This window comes from Equus caballus, chromosome 5 (genome assembly GCF_041296265.1).
Source record: "Equus caballus isolate H_3958 breed thoroughbred chromosome 5, TB-T2T, whole genome shotgun sequence".
Taxonomy (NCBI): domain Eukaryota; kingdom Metazoa; phylum Chordata; class Mammalia; order Perissodactyla; family Equidae; genus Equus; species Equus caballus.
The window spans coordinates 17,789,781-17,805,923 of record NC_091688.1 but is presented as its reverse complement, the minus strand read 5'-3'; the positions used below and the strand labels follow the sequence as shown (position 1 = coordinate 17,805,923).

Genomic DNA, 16,143 nt, shown 5'->3' with positions numbered 1-16,143 from the left:
GAAGAAAGGCTCTCCTGTCTCCTGATGTGTGGAGAGGGCTGCCTTGGGAAGTAATGGGCTTTTCACTACGGCAGTTGAAGCAGATTCCGAATAAGGGCTTGGTAGAGATGCATTGAACAGGTGGTTTGTCCAGATCCTAGATCGATGATTGTCATGCCCACCTGATCATCAGAATCACTTGGGATGTTCCCCACCCTCGTTTTTATTTTGAAAAATGTCAAACCTACAGAAAAGTCGAAAGTATAGTATAATAAACACCAGAATACCTTCATCTAAACTCACCAATTGTTAACATTTTGTACCATGCACTTGCCCTGTTCCTCTCTCTCTATAAATTCTTTTTCAAGTGGCTCAGCCACTTGAAAGTAAGTTCCAGACTCATGACACTTCACCCTACGCCTCAGCCTGTATCTCCTAAGAACAAGGACATTCTTCTGCATAACCACAATACAAATTGTTATATCTAGGACATTTAACATTAATATAATATTATAGAATGTATATTTCATATTCAAATTTCTCTAATTCCGCCCCCCCAAAATGTCCTTGATAGCTTTTTTGTTTTTATCTTTTCTATCTAGGGGCCCATCAAGTATCACATATTAATTTAGGAAGACTTTTAGACTGTAGATTCCTAGACCTTTGATTCTGATTTTTCAGGACTGGAATTGGGCTTAGGAATCTGCATTTCTAGAAAAGACTTCCCAAGTGATTCTGATGATCAGCTGAGTTTGAGATCAGTGGGTTTTTTTGATCGTGCGCCCCCATGTAGTGAATATCTTTATGCATACTTTTATATAAATTATATGCATCCTGCTATATTAACATATTATGTATATTAGAAAACATACACAAAAATAAAGGACAAAGTTAAAATAAATGGCTCTGATATTTCTCCTTGTGGCTCGTTGGCTCATCTCGCACTGCCTGCTTTCCATTGCTACAGAGCCCTGACTGACCTTTGGGATCTCTGCTAACCCTATGGGTTGAGGAGGATATGGTGGTCCTCTGATAATTACCTACCTGCTCCCCAGAAGCAGAGGCTGGGTTCATTTGTGCGTTCAGGGTTTTGGCCTTCACATTTCGCCAGGGTGAGATATCCTCCACAGTTTATTAAAGTTAGTAATCACCCCAGAGATTAAAGGGTAAGAAGTTGGGTGCCCTGTGCTAAGAGGTTTCATTCTGTGTGTGGCAGGGGCTGGTGAAGAGTGTTCATTCATCATCTTCTTTTGTTTTACTCCTTACCTTCTCCATTTAGGTCAGAAAGAAAAAGAAGAGCCCAAGGTAACAGTTTTTTCCTTGTACTACTTCAAGTGGTAGAGAATGGAAGAGCTTAGGTTGTCACCATGGGCATGTCTCCCTGGATTATAGAAAGAGTCCCAAAGGAAGGGCAGACCAGTTGTCACCATATGTACACAGTCCATGGGCTAGGGACCCTCTCCCCCCGCTCCCGGCCAGACCCACATTTCCTACTAGCCCACAGCTGGTGGGTCAGAGCTCACTCAGTAGAAATTCCTATCCAAGCAACAGTTGAGTATGGAGGACCTCTGAAAGCCCTTCATGTTACCGTGAAACCAGTTACTTACTGGCCTTCTCCCTGCTACACAGAGTACTCCTCATGATCCAGGATGCTGCTAAGAGGAAGCCTCAGACACTCACGAGTTCCCTCTTCTTCCTCTCCCCTCAGGAAGTAAAGATCAGTGTCCCCAGGCCCTACACGCTGAAGGTGCACTACAAATACACAGTGGTCATGGAGACGGAGCCTGGGCTCCCCTACAGCCAGGTGCGGGACATGGTGTCTAAGAAACTGGAACTCCTGCCAGAACACACTCAGCTGAGGTGAGCTCCATGCAGGCAGCAGTTGGGGGTACAGCTGGGGATCTGGTGCTGGCCTGGAGGACAGAAGAGGAGGATGGTTCTGTGCCGATGTTCTCTGATTCAGTTCCTATTATCTCTACCCAGCTATCGGCCTAGGGACAGCAATGAGCTGGTGCCCCTTTCACAAGAGAACATGAAGGCTGCCTGGGGCCAAGTGAAAAACTACTGCTTGACCCTATGGTGTGAGAGCACAGTGGTGAGTGCGGTGAACTCAAGGGCTCCTAAGGTCATGTTTCAATTGGGCCGCTTCCTCCACAACCATTCAACATTTATCCTGCACCTTCTGCGGGCCTGGCATTGTGCTTGGTGTTGGGGATACATGGGTAACCATCCGCAGCTCTGCCTCCCTTTCGTCTGCATCCTCACCCCGGTTGCAGCCAGGAGAGGGTTTCCCACAAGAGCAGAGCAGGCCCAGGAGCCCACAGAAAGCTCCGAGTCCCTTCCATCTGCTGCCACCCTTAATTGTTTCAAGGTTGGGCCCAAGCAAGGTTGGAATGAAGTCATAGCTTGAGGCTAAGCTCATAGTCATTCTTCACCAGAAGTTTCCTTTGGAGAGAGCACGTCAGAGTGAAAGAAAATAGTGAGCATTTATCTCACAGAGATGATTTGGATATACAACCTTCTGCCAAGAGCAAGCATCTATTGAGAACCTCCCACGTGCCAGATACTGTGCTAAGCGCACTCTGTGTGTTAACGTTTATGAACCCCATAACTCTAGGAGGTAGGTATTGTTATCCCATTTTATAATTTAGGTAACAAGGCAAAGAGAGTCAACTTGATCAAGATTACACAGCCGGTCAGAGTGGAGCCAGGGCTCAGGCGGGCATTGTGACTCCAGAGCCTGCCCACATTCTTGAACACCTCGCTGTGCTGACGGTACAAGGGCAGGTTATCTACAGGCCCTGAGGTCTAGAAAAGTTAACTGATTTTCCTGTAAGAATAAAGGGAGTCAAGAGCAACTCTAGAGGCTAGAAGTAGTAGCTACAAGGGAACACTCTTGGACCTTGTCCCTTAGTCTCCAAGGGAAAAGTTGCCATTTCTTTTTGTTGTTGTTGATGTTAATTCTCTCCCACAACCATGGCCCCTGAAAACCATCGGTTTTCTGTCAACACACATTTTTGTTTGCCTTTTATGTAACTTCATATAAGTGGATTGTACAGAACATATATATATATATATGTATATATTCTTTTGTGTTTTAATAGTCCATTTCTTTTTATTGCTAAATGGTATTTCATTGTATGGATACCTCAGTTTGCTTATTCACTCACCTCTTGGTGGACGTTTCGGATGTTTCCAGTGTTTGTCTAGTGACATTTATTCTTCAACAAACATTTGCTGAGCACTTACTGGTCTCTAGATAGCCATTGGAAATTGAAAAACTAGTAAGACACAGGCCCTTCTGGGGGAGAAGACAAGGGCAAACAGATGATTACGAAGCATGTCTTAAGTAAAGCGATGGAGATGCACAACTGGCATACTGTGTCGTGTAAGCACGTGGGAGGGTATCTCACCCCAAAGTGCTAGAGGGAAGTGGGACAAGTCAGCAGTCCCTAGAGAAAATGATGCTGAAATTGTCTGGAAGCTTAGCCTTACAACGGTAAATAGGAATTAGCAAGGTGGAGGTTAGGATACATTATAGAGATGGAGAGAACAGAGGGAAGACCGTAAGAGTCGGCATAGTGAGTGAAGGGGCTCAGTGCTACTGGACACAACAGAGAGAGTGGTGGGAGACAAGGTTGGAGAGGCAACGGGGCCAGATCATGGGAGACTTCATACACTGCTGCACTAGGATGATGTGAGCCAGGGAGAAAGTCGTTAGGTCTTGCTTTGGACTGATGATTCATGGAGCATATGAGCCAGGCAGGGAGCTCAGCGAGGCGGGCCAGTGGGCTTCCTCTGAGTCATCAGCACCCCATCCAGAGTCCTGGGGCTGCAGAGTCCAACACAGAGTTAATGAGACTGCAGTCTCCGCTGACCAAAGCCGTGGTTAACCGGGGTCCCTGTGAGAGCTTCTGTTCTTCCTCCACTAACCCGTGTTTTCTGCTGTAGCATTTTTAAACCGTGCCATCTGCAGTTATATCAATCTAGGGGGTATCAAATGAAACAGTTCATATGTGAATCCTTTGGAGAGCTGCTATTTTTCACCCACAAGTGGATGTGAGACCATGGAAATGACCACACTGGGAGAGCTATTCCAGCCCATCGAGGCCTTGGGCCCACAGTGGGTGGCTGAGTCCCTCCTCCAAACCGTCATCCCCACAACTGGGCAGGGCCTTCTGCTCAGCTGGGGAAGGGTCTCTTTGGTAGACTCTCACTCAAATCAAAGACAAAGGTTTGCTGGTGGGGGGGGGGGCGTGGAGTGGGGAATGAGTGGGAGAATTAAAGAGGATGGGCTTGGAGGAAGGCCCATAGTAAACCCCAGGTCAGCGGTATCTAAGGATTCAGAAAATTGCCTTCAGGAAGTGGAGTCACTGGAGCTGAGACCCCCGGCGTCTCTGGCTGAGAGGAGAGGCCCCAGGACCCTGGGGAAGGATAAGCGCTGGTGCTGGGGGTGTCCTGAAAGTTAGAAAGGTCCTTCTAGGTTTTCCATCCGTCTTTGGACTAATCCCGTCAGTATTGTCTTAAAAGGCTTCCGCCAAGTAGTAGTTTAGCTCTAAGTGTGAACTACTTCACTTAAAAGCCTTTTGTTTTTATTATTGTTAATTTTTGTCCTTTGAAAAGAGCTTCCACCCTCTTAGCAGCTGTACATGGCTAAGTCTCCCCCAATTCCCACCACAGTCTTTTTGGAACTCAATCCAGCCTCAGAGGTCATTGCTACACTTGGAGGTAGAGAGCCAGGATGTTCTCATTCACTTACCGGAAGAGAAGGAAAATGAACTAACATTTATTAAGTATCTACTCTACGCAGGAACACTTATTAACCACGTTTAAATATTTTTATATATATTTGGAATGATACTGTTACAGAGTAAGTGTTCAATAATTGCCAGCTATTGTTACTCTACATCATCTCATTTCATTCTTCTAGTCTCAATTTCAGGTGAGGAAAGTGAGGTTCAGAGAGGTTACGCTGCGTGCTCAGGGACACACAGCTTGTTAAGCAGTGGAGTGGACAGACCTAGGTCTTTGGACTCCTTAGGGCCATTTCCACCTTACTGAACAACCCTTCACTAAAGAGGATCTGCCAAGGTTGGGACAAACGGCATTAGGAAACTAGAACTTTCAACACTAGGTACAGCAATTTAGCCTAGAAGGGTTTTCTAATGTTGACTTGTTAAATCTTAAGATTTACATCTTTAGAAACTGCATCCTTCTCCTTCTTTTCAACATTTGTGGGTCAAAAGCGACCATAATGGTGACTAAGATGTGTAGTTACATACATAAAAAAGTAAAGCCTTTTTCAGGGCCTTAGAAAGATCATAGGCGCTGTGAAGTGGTTCTCAAACTCTAGCAAGTATCGGAATTAGCTAGACTGCTTCTCAAAACACAGATTGCTGGCCCCACTCGCAGGGAGTTCATGATTTAATAGGTTTGGGATGGATCCAAAAATGTGCATTTCTAACAAGGTCCCTGTATTGTGGGTGCTGGGGAAGGAGTGTTGGGTTCAGAGTTAGAAACCCAGGTTTGACTTTGGGTTCTGTCACTTACTTTTGACTCAAGCTTTCTCAGCCTGAAAAGAAGCAACAATAGCACCTCTTCCACCTTTTCCAGGATTACTGTAGGTTTTGGTAAGATTTGAAGCCTCTGTGGTCCTGCCGACCTTTTGGTTTCGTTTATCTGACCATCCAGTATTCATAAAGCACGTGTTAGGGCCGTGCTAGGCGCTGCTCACAAACCTGCCTTTAGGAGTTCACATCCCAGGTGCTACACTGACATCTCCCTGATTCCTGCAGTGATGTTCAACGTTCACCAGCCAGGAAGCTAGAAAAACTAACAGGCCCTTTATCATTTCAGGGTGACCAAGGCTTCCCAGATGAATCCAAGGGAAGTGACAAATCTGATGCTAATAACCTGACAAAAGAACCTCAGATTAAGGAAGGGAGACAAGTGGTAGCACTCTTCAGTTATGAGGCTACCCAACCAGAAGACCTGGAGTTTCTGGAAGGGGACATAATCCTGGTTTTATCAATGGGTAAGCACTACTTCTGGATTATAGAGACTTATTTACATGTTAGCAGAAATAAATTCAAGGGCAGAGAGAAGAAAACATCAATAACCTACAAACCAAACCTTAGCCAGTAATTTCAACCTCGTTCCTAGTTTTCAGCTGATGGGCAGGGAAGCAACAAATGGCAGACTTAGATAACATTTTGATTATTAAAGATGGCTATGTTTTGGAAGAAGGGATTGTCATTCTCAGTGGTACCGAATTGGAAGGTGGCTTTAATCATTCTGCCTTTGCACCAAGCCATACGATACTTATCTTTCGCAAACCACAGTTCTCTGAATTAACGTATTTTTCAAAAGTGAGGGAAAGGGATACATTTTGCCTTCAAAGTAGCTATTCAGATATTGCTCTGTCTCTGGTGACTTTCCTGATTCTGTTAGGAACCAAACACATTAAAAACTGAAATAGCAAGTGGAGGTTCTAACTTAGTGCTTCTCAAAGTTCAGTATGCCCAAGCATCCTTCGGAGAGTTTGTTAAATAAAATTCTTTGCGCCAGCTCCCAGCGATCCTGACTCAGCTCTGGGGGGGGCCACAAATCCGCATTTCTAACAAGCTCACAGGTGCTGCTGGGCTACCGACTCCACTGAGCAGCGCTGTTCTAACTCAGGGTTTGACACAGTCTTGTTTCTCTACCTGGAAACAAATCAGAGTCCCATCACAAGCTTTGTTCACATGGCTGAAATGTTGCATGTTAGCAATGCAAAGTAGTGAAAAATGAAGACTATTATCAATTTTAAGAGAAACCCATCAGACTACGAAATGAGTGGGAGATTTTAAAGTTAACGAGGTAGAGGGTGAGTATACGAGTGTGGCAATGAACTCAAAATGAGTAATGGAACACAGAAGCAGGTGCACTGGCGGTGCGCATCTCCTGACAAGGGAGAAGGGAAACTCAACAGGAAGAATTGGGCTTAGTAACTCCCAGGGCTATTTTTTAAGTGCCAATATCAACCAAACAGCTAAACTGTCCAGTTTTTTGGGGGGATGGGAGGGGCAGGGATAAGGTAAAAACGCGAGAACACACTGAAAAACCTTCTGAGTAGATATGGAGAGAAGGTGGAGTATTCCTTACTGTAATATGTACAAAAGTCTAAGATGGCTTAATTCAGGAAGCACCCATATATTTTGAAAAGTTATCCTTAACGCTTAAATAGAAAACAGAATTCAGCACAAACATGGAGTGGGTCTGGAGGTTAGTTCAATTGTATTTCAGTTACGAGACGGTTTCATTCATAAAGTTTCTCAAACTTTACTGTGAATCACCTGGGAATCTTGTTAAAATGAATTCTGACTCTGGTTTGGGGTGGGGCCTGAGATTGTGCATTTGTAATATGCTCCCAGGATCCGGATTCCACTCCATGACTCACATTATAAGTAGGAAGGATCAAGACAGTGCAATTAGGATTACCTGGGGGAACTTTAGAAAAAATTCTGAAGCCCTGCAACACCCCACACAAATTAAAGCAGTTTCTGGAGACAGGCTGCAAGCCCCAGTGCTCTAACGTCCAATCTAGATGGCTGACATCCAAAGATGAACTCCTAACCTGGCTGTGTGGTCTGGTGGTTGGGCTGTGGAGTCGGTCATACCTAAGCTTTTTCTTAGCAGAGTGGCCCTGAATAAACTATTAATCTCGCTGGCTCTCCTCTTCCTTAGTAAAACGGGGATACTATCTACAGCTGACTGACTTAGCATGAAGTCGGAGAGCATACATATCCTAGTACGGTACTTGTACTTTATTAAAGGCTCAAAATAGGAGCTATTAAAATCCCTGTATTTTACAAACACGGACTAAACCCATCACTAGCTCCAACTCTCAATTCTTGGATCATTCACTAGTGAACATTTATTATTAGCATATTTAACCAATGGCATGTTCCTTTCCAGTAGTCAAAACAAAGATTCCCAACGGAGCTCAGATAAAACTCTCTCCTCTGTTAAAAAAATCCTATCTAAAGATTCAGTGTTCAATTTCTTTCATCTTATTTCTCTGGCAACTTTTTGAAAAATCTAATTGATTCTTCTGCGTTTTACTCCTTCATTATCATGTCTAAGACAGCAACCAATAAAAAGAGGGCTAAGTCCTATGTTCACTCTTACCTCAAATCACCTTCCAATATTGACTTTTTCCTGTTAACACTCTTGGGGGTGGAGGACTTGACAAAAGATCTGTGTGGAATAGCTAGATGAGGTCATTCTCTATATTGGTTTTAGAAATCAATGTATACTTTTTCTTTTATCAGTGAATGAAGAATGGCTGGAAGGGGAGTGCAAAGGGAAGATTGGCATTTTCCCTAAAGCTTTCGTTGAAGAACGTGCAACTACAGACTTGGAAAGCACTCCTAGAAGGGTCTAGGATGTTTCATAACCTACAAAGCTCAAGAAAAGGGAGTAGTATCATTTGCAAAATGTAGCACGCCTCTGCAGTACACTGTACCAAGAAGTTACTGTTTGGAAATATTATCTACATTTCCCTGTTAAAATTTAACCTAACAGACAACGATGTGAGAACTTAGGATGATGATTACCCTGGTGGGGTGGTGGGGTGAGGAGAGTGGTTGAAGTGTCTGGAAGAGCATGAGGGGGCTTCTAGGGTGCTGATAATCTGTTTCTTGCTCTGAGTGCTGGCTACCCAGATGTGTGTACTTTGTGAAAATTCACCGAGTGGTTCACTTCTCTGTATGTGTGATACCTCAATAAAAAACTTACAAAAACAAGACACCCAGCGTGCAGGCCCAAGGCCTAGGTGTAAATACCCCTATTTCTGTACCATTATTGTCACAGACTCCTAGAGCCTTACAGGTAATTCAGACAGCACACACACAAAATTAACTTTTCTTTTTTGTTAAAAGTCTCATTGCTTAAACAGAACCTAGACTGAATTAGGCTCCCATGGAACAAGCTTCAATTCCACAGAGAATTAAAATCCTAGAATGACATTCATGCCTTCTCAGAGAGGGATAACACTTAAGTGATGAAAAGCAGCAGCGTTCAAGGAAGCCAGTTGGTTAGTAGTATCCTATTAGTTAACATTTTATAATATTTACTATACTAATATACATGGTAGAATGCTATGGTTTTATTTACCATTTAACCAAATGGCCCAGTTTTTCAGGGTTAAACTGGGTGAAGGATTCCATAAATACCAGACCTTAGGGACTAGCCTTAATTCCTCTCCATTCCTTCTTCTTGTAAAGTAGGTATGGCTTTGTTAACAATTTTTCAAGTGTGTAGGTGCTTGTGAAAACCAGAGTTAGGAAATGAAGTGTAGATTGAGTCAACACCTAGGTGAAAGGATAGCTGACCAGTGTGAACACACAAACCGTTAAGCTATGGCACGGCTCAGGGGACACTACTGAAGGCCTGGCAGGCTCCCATGGAAATTTTGGACGCAACTCAAAGAAACATAATCCCAAAGCTAAGAACACTAATTACTGTTACTGCTGATGAGACTTAGTGGATTTTATAGGCCAAAAGGATAAACTATCTCTGAAATGCCTTATTAACAGTGACAATAGGGACAAAAATGGTAGGTTGTTAACTCCTTTGCATGAACCATTCTTTCTTTATTAAATAAAAGAATTTTGACAGTTATTTTCTTTCTACCCACCTCTTTCTATACAACGCACATTGGTTTGGAATGCTACTAAAAGCAAAAATAACCCTGACACATATTTGATTTCTGACCATCTTTGCTTTCTCCTAGATGACTAAATTCTTGCTTTTTAAGTTGCATTTTCTTTTAGGATAGAAAAGAAACAATCTACACACAGATCTGGTTGGAGAGAACATGGTTTAATTAAAGGCAAAGCTGATTTCAGCAGCTGCAGGTCTTGCACAGACAGACCAAAACAAAACAAAACAAAACGAAAGAAAACACAAAAGAAAGGCTACTACACAAAACCAGTTTCTGATGAAGATTCTCCTCTCCCCCTTCATTACTCAACACTGAGGATGCTAAGGCGAGGAACCCTGTCCCAAGAGTCAGAAAACATTCCAAACACCAAATTCTCATGCAGAAATGGGGCTGTAGATGGGACCTGGGTACTACTGGGAGTGAGATGGTGAACCTGGTTAGCTCGTCTAGGGTGCAAGAATCAGTGACAGTTCAAACACTGGAATGTTGCAGCTGCCTGAATGCAGAGCTCAAACACACAAAGAGGGGAAAGGTGGTAGGGAAGGAGGCTTGGCAGGGAGGGAATGGGAGAAAGGTGGACACAGGGAAGGGGCTGGAGAGAAGCACGAAGGGTTTCATATTGCCATTGAGTTCGGGGCATCACCCTTTCAGACCTTTCAAAAAAACAAGACAAGAACAAAAAAACCCAAACACCATGTCAAACTAAAAGCAATAATGTAATACAGGGCTCCAACCACTCTCTCTGAAGAGCAATGAGCAATAATCTCACCCCTTTTCATTGCTGGGGTTGCCCAGACTCCAGTGACAACCGGGGCTCCTGGATGTGCTTTGCTCTGCAGCTGTTTTCCAGCTTCTAAGTCCCACACTAACGCCAAACACTCAAACACATCACCCCTCCCCTCCGGGAGAGCAGATGGGCGTGTGCGCGCACACAAACACTCACACATACACACAAAGGAGAGACCTCCCAGAAAATAAACCCTATCACTAGCACAGCAATTGGACATTTAGATTGTTTCCATAATTTCCCCTTAAAATATTACTTTTCCAGGAAATGACTAACAGAAATGCTGTCCTTCTGTTTCTACACAAGAAAATTTTCAGTCCTCTTTCCTTCTAATAAATATCAAATAAAAGTTTATTTTCCTTTCCTTCGCCTTTTCCAGAATGGACTTCGCTGTGTTTTCTTCTGCGCGTGATGCACACGTGTCCGTGTTGCCTTGAATTTCACTCTGAAAGTGGAGGCTGGGAGACTGCGGCCGGGCAGGGGCCGGGCCCCTTTGTGGGCTATGTGGACGTCGCTGCTTCCTTCCTCTTCAGACTGTCTTTTGGGCCTCAACTGCTGGCCCCCATGCTGTTGCTTCTTGGCGAGATGTTACACATATTAGGAATAAAAACAATTACTAGCATACAGCATAGGGTAGAAGAGGGGTGGAGGTAGGGACAGGAGGAGGTGGGTGGTAAGTGGGATGGGGGCACAAAAACCAACCAAACAAAAAATGACCACACTGAAAGCTTCTACCTATTAAAATACGTCAGGCCATGAATGGACTGGCCTGCCTTCTGTGAGATTGCTTGCTATGCTACCGTAAAATGTACAGGAATCAAAAACGTTAATTTAAAATCCTACAGCAGTCATCTGCTAGTCCAGCCCAGCACCACCACCCACACTGCATCCTCGATTGGGGCTCGAGCACCTACAGATGAAGGGCATTTCCTGCTGGAGTCTCCAGGCCAGAGGAGGGCCTACCAGAACCTTCTGTGTGAAAGTTGAGGCCTTGCACTCTCCCTTCTGGAACACTCCCACGGGCTGAAGAGGTCAGTTTCCCCATCCTGTCACCACCAACCTCTCCCAGGAGCAGTGAACGGGGCTCTCCTGGCTACACACTGCCTAGAAGCAGCACATCTGTCTGTGGAAGAATTCAGTGTGATATTTTACTTCTGAGAGTAATAACAATAATAAAAGATGTTTAGGAATAATTTCAACTACATTCTCAGTCAGCAAAGCAATCATTAATGGATTCCTATTTTATTCCCCAAAGAGGAAAAAAGGACTGAGAAGTTCCCATTGGCTTCTCCCATCTGCCTTCCCTTCTCAGCTTTCACTTCCCACGTGGCTGGGGACATGCACGATGGAGAAGGTGAGAGGCGGTGATATCAGGTAACTGAGTGAGACAAACAGCAGTTCCCCTCTCCCTCCGGAAGGCCCCGGGGGGACGGAGAGTTCCTGACGGTTTTTTCTTTTTGTTGCACTGCGGACATTTCGTGCACACTCAGCGGGCTGGTGGAACACTTACACCCTCTCGACAGCAAGAAGCAGAAAAGAGGGCTGCCACCCGCAGGGGACTGTGTGGGCCAGTCCTGCAAACCCAACATGCCATGGTTTATGGAGCCTTCATTCCCGGGGTTGCCACTTTGGCCTCAGTGTGGAGGGTTCATGGTGCCTTGTCCCCGCTGCTGTTTCTGCTTCTGCTGCATTAACAGCTGCTCCAGAGCGGAAGGTCCAGGATGCATCATGGAACTGGACCAGATAGACTGAAAAATAGCCCAGAGCTTGTCAGCAGAGGTCAAATAGCTAGTTGTCTGAAAGGAATTTGTTTTTCAATCCCAGCGAAATACGAAGACATATATGTCCCAATATCCCCACCCCCTAAAAAAATCCAGCTATTAGAAAAAGTCATCTTAAGACTGTCTTCAAGACTAGTTAGTTTCCATTAAGATTACTTTAAACCAGCAAAGGTAAAAGTACGTTTTGTATAAAGTCTTTTTACTAAAACTCAGCTCCATATGGGAACACAGAGTTTTTATTTATTTATTTACTTACTTTTGAGGAAGATTAGCCCTCAGGTAATCTGCTGCCAATCCTCCTCTTTTTGCTGAGGAAGACTGGCCCTGAGCTAACATCCGTGCCCATCTTCCTCTATTTTATATGTGGGATGCCTATCACAGCATGGCTTGCCAAGTGGTGCCATGTCTGCACCGGGGATCTGAACTGGCAAAACCCGGGCTGCCGAAGCGGAATGTGTGCACTTAACCAGTGAGCCACCAGGCCAGCCCCTACAGAGAATATTATTATAAAGGTTTTAAGCAAATGAAACATTTCTAAAATTAGACCCCCTTCTTTTATTTGCTCAGAAAATGCTTAAATCAACCATTCCAAGATGAATCAGAATTTTCTTAACCTTAGAATACAACTAAAACCTTGGTGTTTCTGCCCCCGTGAAGCTACTGCTTTATCACTAGTGAATTCACAAATTAAAAAAAAAAATCCCATTCAAGAATTTTATAAGGCAGACCATGTTTCTAGGACTTTGCTAGATATGTATTATGAATTAATTAACTCTAAGGGCCTTAGCAATAAGCCTAGCTATGTGAATGAAAGCAGAGACATCTCTTGTGGTTCTTGTTCCTAAAATCCACTCACCTTTAGGCTTTCCATGAGGACAGCAGAGGAATCCTCCATGGAGGGGCCATGGCTTGTCCAGGTGCCACTTGGAGTGCTGGCCTGATGCCAACTGCTCTCAGAGGATGACGTTGCTGAGAGATAATCAATGCCAAATCCACCCATGGCTAAGGGATAAAAAGGGGCAAGAGGAATTCAAGATGCTCTATTATTGCCACATGCCAACAGCCAGGGAAGGACGGAGTAAGCTATTTCACTTTTGCTAGGCAATGAAGTCTGGATCTCACCTGGCTTGTCAGTTTTCCACCGATCTGCAGTTCTCCTATCTCTGTTATCTGGAGTCCCGATGGGTCCAAAATTGGAGAATGGAACAGAATTATGGTTGTGTGTTGGAGGGGAGCTTGGCAGGCTGCTCGGGTTAGAGGAATGAGGAGATTGGCTGGCTGGTGTTGAATGATCTATTAAATAATAACAACATAGGACATTAAATATAAGATGTTTCACAAACATACCAAGAACTCAAGTTTCCTGTATATCTGATCACTTAAATTCTACTAAAAATAACCACTGGGCTTTAGGGGAAAGGCAAAATAAGGGCCCACTCCGCTAGATGCACTAATTTGTCTTACCACACATATCTAGGGCACATTTCCTTGCCTTAAAAAAAAAAGCAAAACCAAACAGTATACAATTCTGTCAAGTGCAGGCACTATTCTCGCACACCTGTTTCAGCTAAGTATCTAGTGGTCTGCTCTGTCAGAAACAGAATTGTCTAACCTTAAGAATTACTATTAAATCAGACTCCGTTTATAAAAGAGAGATGCTAAAATCTCTATTTTTAAAAGTGCAACTTTTCCTGCAAAGAATGAATATCCACAAACAAAACACCTGGAAACCTTAAGTTAGAACCCATATTTTTCTCGATTACAACTCTGCTGGTTACTGAGGATGTAAAAAGCTTTTTTAGTGGCATTTATTATGTGAACTTGTTCATTAGGCTTTTTTTCCTATTTTCTTTCAGAAGTTACTTTAAAAATAAATAAATAATATTTTTATAATTACAAAATCATACTAACTCTTAATCAGTTTGAGTGTATAGGAAATGCAAGGTCTGTAAATTTAAAAACTAGTCAATACCTGAACTGGCAGGAAGTGATGGAGACCACGGAGTCCCTTCAAAAAGAGAGTACAGTGATGTTTCCTGGGGGGCCATCGAGGGATTAAGTTCTGCTTTGGAGCTGGTTGTCAGGTTTTTCCCATATACCTCATTGAACACACTGTTATTTGGGTATCTTTCCTGAAAGACAGTGACAACCAAGTTGCAAACTCATTCCAAGGAAAGAGAGTTAAGAAAATCCCACATTCAGGTTCATGGATGCTTGATACAGGTTAAGTCTTTCTTAACAAGACAAACTTTTGAAGGCTTTTATTTATTTCTTTCAGTTTTCCTATTAAACTCATTTTTCGTTTGCTTTTTCCCTCATCCTTCATTTTGGTCTATTTAAACCACCCAGGTTAAAAAGTATGAATAATTTATTTGGTTAAACAACAAAGTCCTAAGGATTTCAATATTAATGAGAAGTTAACGTGTTCAAACTTAACAACACACAAGTCGCTAGTGTACCCCAATCAGAGGGAGGGGGGTAAAATCAAATATCTGGAAGAAACCAATATATAGATGAGAACGGACAGAGGAAAACAGATGTGCTTTAATAGAATGGGAAAGAAAACACTGGCTGATAATGAAAGCACAAAGCAGGATTCTTCACTGTTTACCCACCTGATTGAGAGAGAATCCGGTGAGGGACAGGAAAGAAGATGAATGTGACATGAGCTCCGAGGGCTTCTCCAATAAGGATTTCTTCACAGTCCCGAAAAAAAAAAAAGGCAGTTAATTTATGCCTTACATTTTCTTAATATTAACCTTAAGATACTGTACAACCAAAGTGAAAGACCACAGTTTAAGCATACTTGCACTCATCCATCATGTACAATGTAAGGCTTGGAAGATGTGAATTCAAATCTGTTGAATACCATGACACCAGCTAAGCTCCAGCAGCCGCAGGTGAGTCAGAGAGAACCCTCCTTGACCAGTACCTCTAATCTAGCACAGAGATCCTGGCAGGGACCAGAGACTCTGGAAAACAGCAGTTCTGAGTGTTTTACCAAGCATGAGTCTCATGAATCCCCTTGTCAACAGCTGCATTTAAAATACTTTTACAAGATCTGGCACTGTTTTCTCCCCAAATTTTTAAAACACTGACATTAATGACTTAAAAAAAGTCTTTCAAATCCATTTGCCAACTTGTTTTGTTAACATGGTTCCTAAGCAGCTCTATTTATGGTATATATTAAAATAGTTCCTAAAGTCAAGCTTACATTTATTGGCCCTAAGAAAGTTATTAGGACAAAGAAAAAAAGCTGAATCTCTGATGCTTACTGGCATTGAATAGTTGGTCAACAAGGCACTTATTAAACACCTACTACATGCAAGGCATTTTCACACACATTATATCATTAACAATGTTAAATATAGGAATGGTTATAGTCAAAGTTTTTTTTAAACATAAAAAAAAAACCCCACTAAAAAGGCCTCCCCCCGCCTTCCAGAATCAGCTTCCTTTCCAATGGACGGGGCCAACACAACAGGAACTAAGTGGGTAGGAAGCAGATGGATAGAGAGGCACGCCCCCAGGCCCTCAAGCCACCCCAGGAGAAAAAGCAGCAAGCAAAGCAAACGTGTAGAGGCAACAGGATAGCAGCTGGGCTTCCCTACCACCTGGGTGCTGTCAGGGCACTGTTCACATTTCTAGGGGACCTTTTACTTCTGCCAGCTTGGGGGAAAAAGTGGGATGTCTCTATGGCCACTCAACCATGCAAATTCTTAGGGAACTTTAAATACCAGGGACGGCAGCTTCTGTCATGAGGATCATTTATAAGCTTTTATTTTTCGTAATAGTAAAATCAATGCATTTTAATCTTATGAATGTTTTCTTGCCCCATGTTTATGGGAAGGAAACAGCAAGAAAGTAACACTGAAAACTATTTTACATTT

General features: G+C 43.3%; 2 protein-coding genes across 18 annotated transcripts in view; one reads left to right on the top strand and one right to left on the bottom strand.

The window, feature by feature from the left end:
• The window catches only part of NCF2 (neutrophil cytosolic factor 2), a 30,257-nt gene extending 21,490 nt beyond the window's left edge, over nucleotides 1-8,767 (top strand). For both annotated transcript variants that reach the window (XM_001490231.5, XM_070267855.1), the window contains exons 11-15: nucleotides 1,259-1,284; nucleotides 1,688-1,839; nucleotides 1,963-2,074; nucleotides 5,836-6,013; nucleotides 8,292-8,767. In XM_001490231.5, the coding sequence (XP_001490281.1) occupies nucleotides 1,259-1,284; nucleotides 1,688-1,839; nucleotides 1,963-2,074; nucleotides 5,836-6,013; nucleotides 8,292-8,404 (581 nt within the window). In that variant the 3' untranslated portion in view covers nucleotides 8,405-8,767. The remainder of the gene's footprint in view (nucleotides 1-1,258; nucleotides 1,285-1,687; nucleotides 1,840-1,962; nucleotides 2,075-5,835; nucleotides 6,014-8,291) is intronic.
• Nucleotides 8,768-9,824: 1,057 nt separating this feature from the next.
• The window catches only part of SMG7 (SMG7 nonsense mediated mRNA decay factor), an 84,546-nt gene continuing 78,227 nt past the window's right edge, over nucleotides 9,825-16,143 (bottom strand). For all 16 annotated transcript variants that reach the window (XM_005609779.4, XM_070267849.1, XM_070267847.1 and 13 more), the window contains 5 exons: nucleotides 14,869-14,949; nucleotides 14,226-14,385; nucleotides 13,376-13,546; nucleotides 13,110-13,255; nucleotides 9,825-12,220 (listed from right to left, as the gene is read on the bottom strand). In XM_005609779.4, coding sequence (XP_005609836.1) covers nucleotides 12,107-12,220; nucleotides 13,110-13,255; nucleotides 13,376-13,546; nucleotides 14,226-14,385; nucleotides 14,869-14,949 — 672 coding nt within the window. In that variant the 3' untranslated portion in view covers nucleotides 9,825-12,106. The remainder of the gene's footprint in view (nucleotides 12,221-13,109; nucleotides 13,256-13,375; nucleotides 13,547-14,225; nucleotides 14,386-14,868; nucleotides 14,950-16,143) is intronic.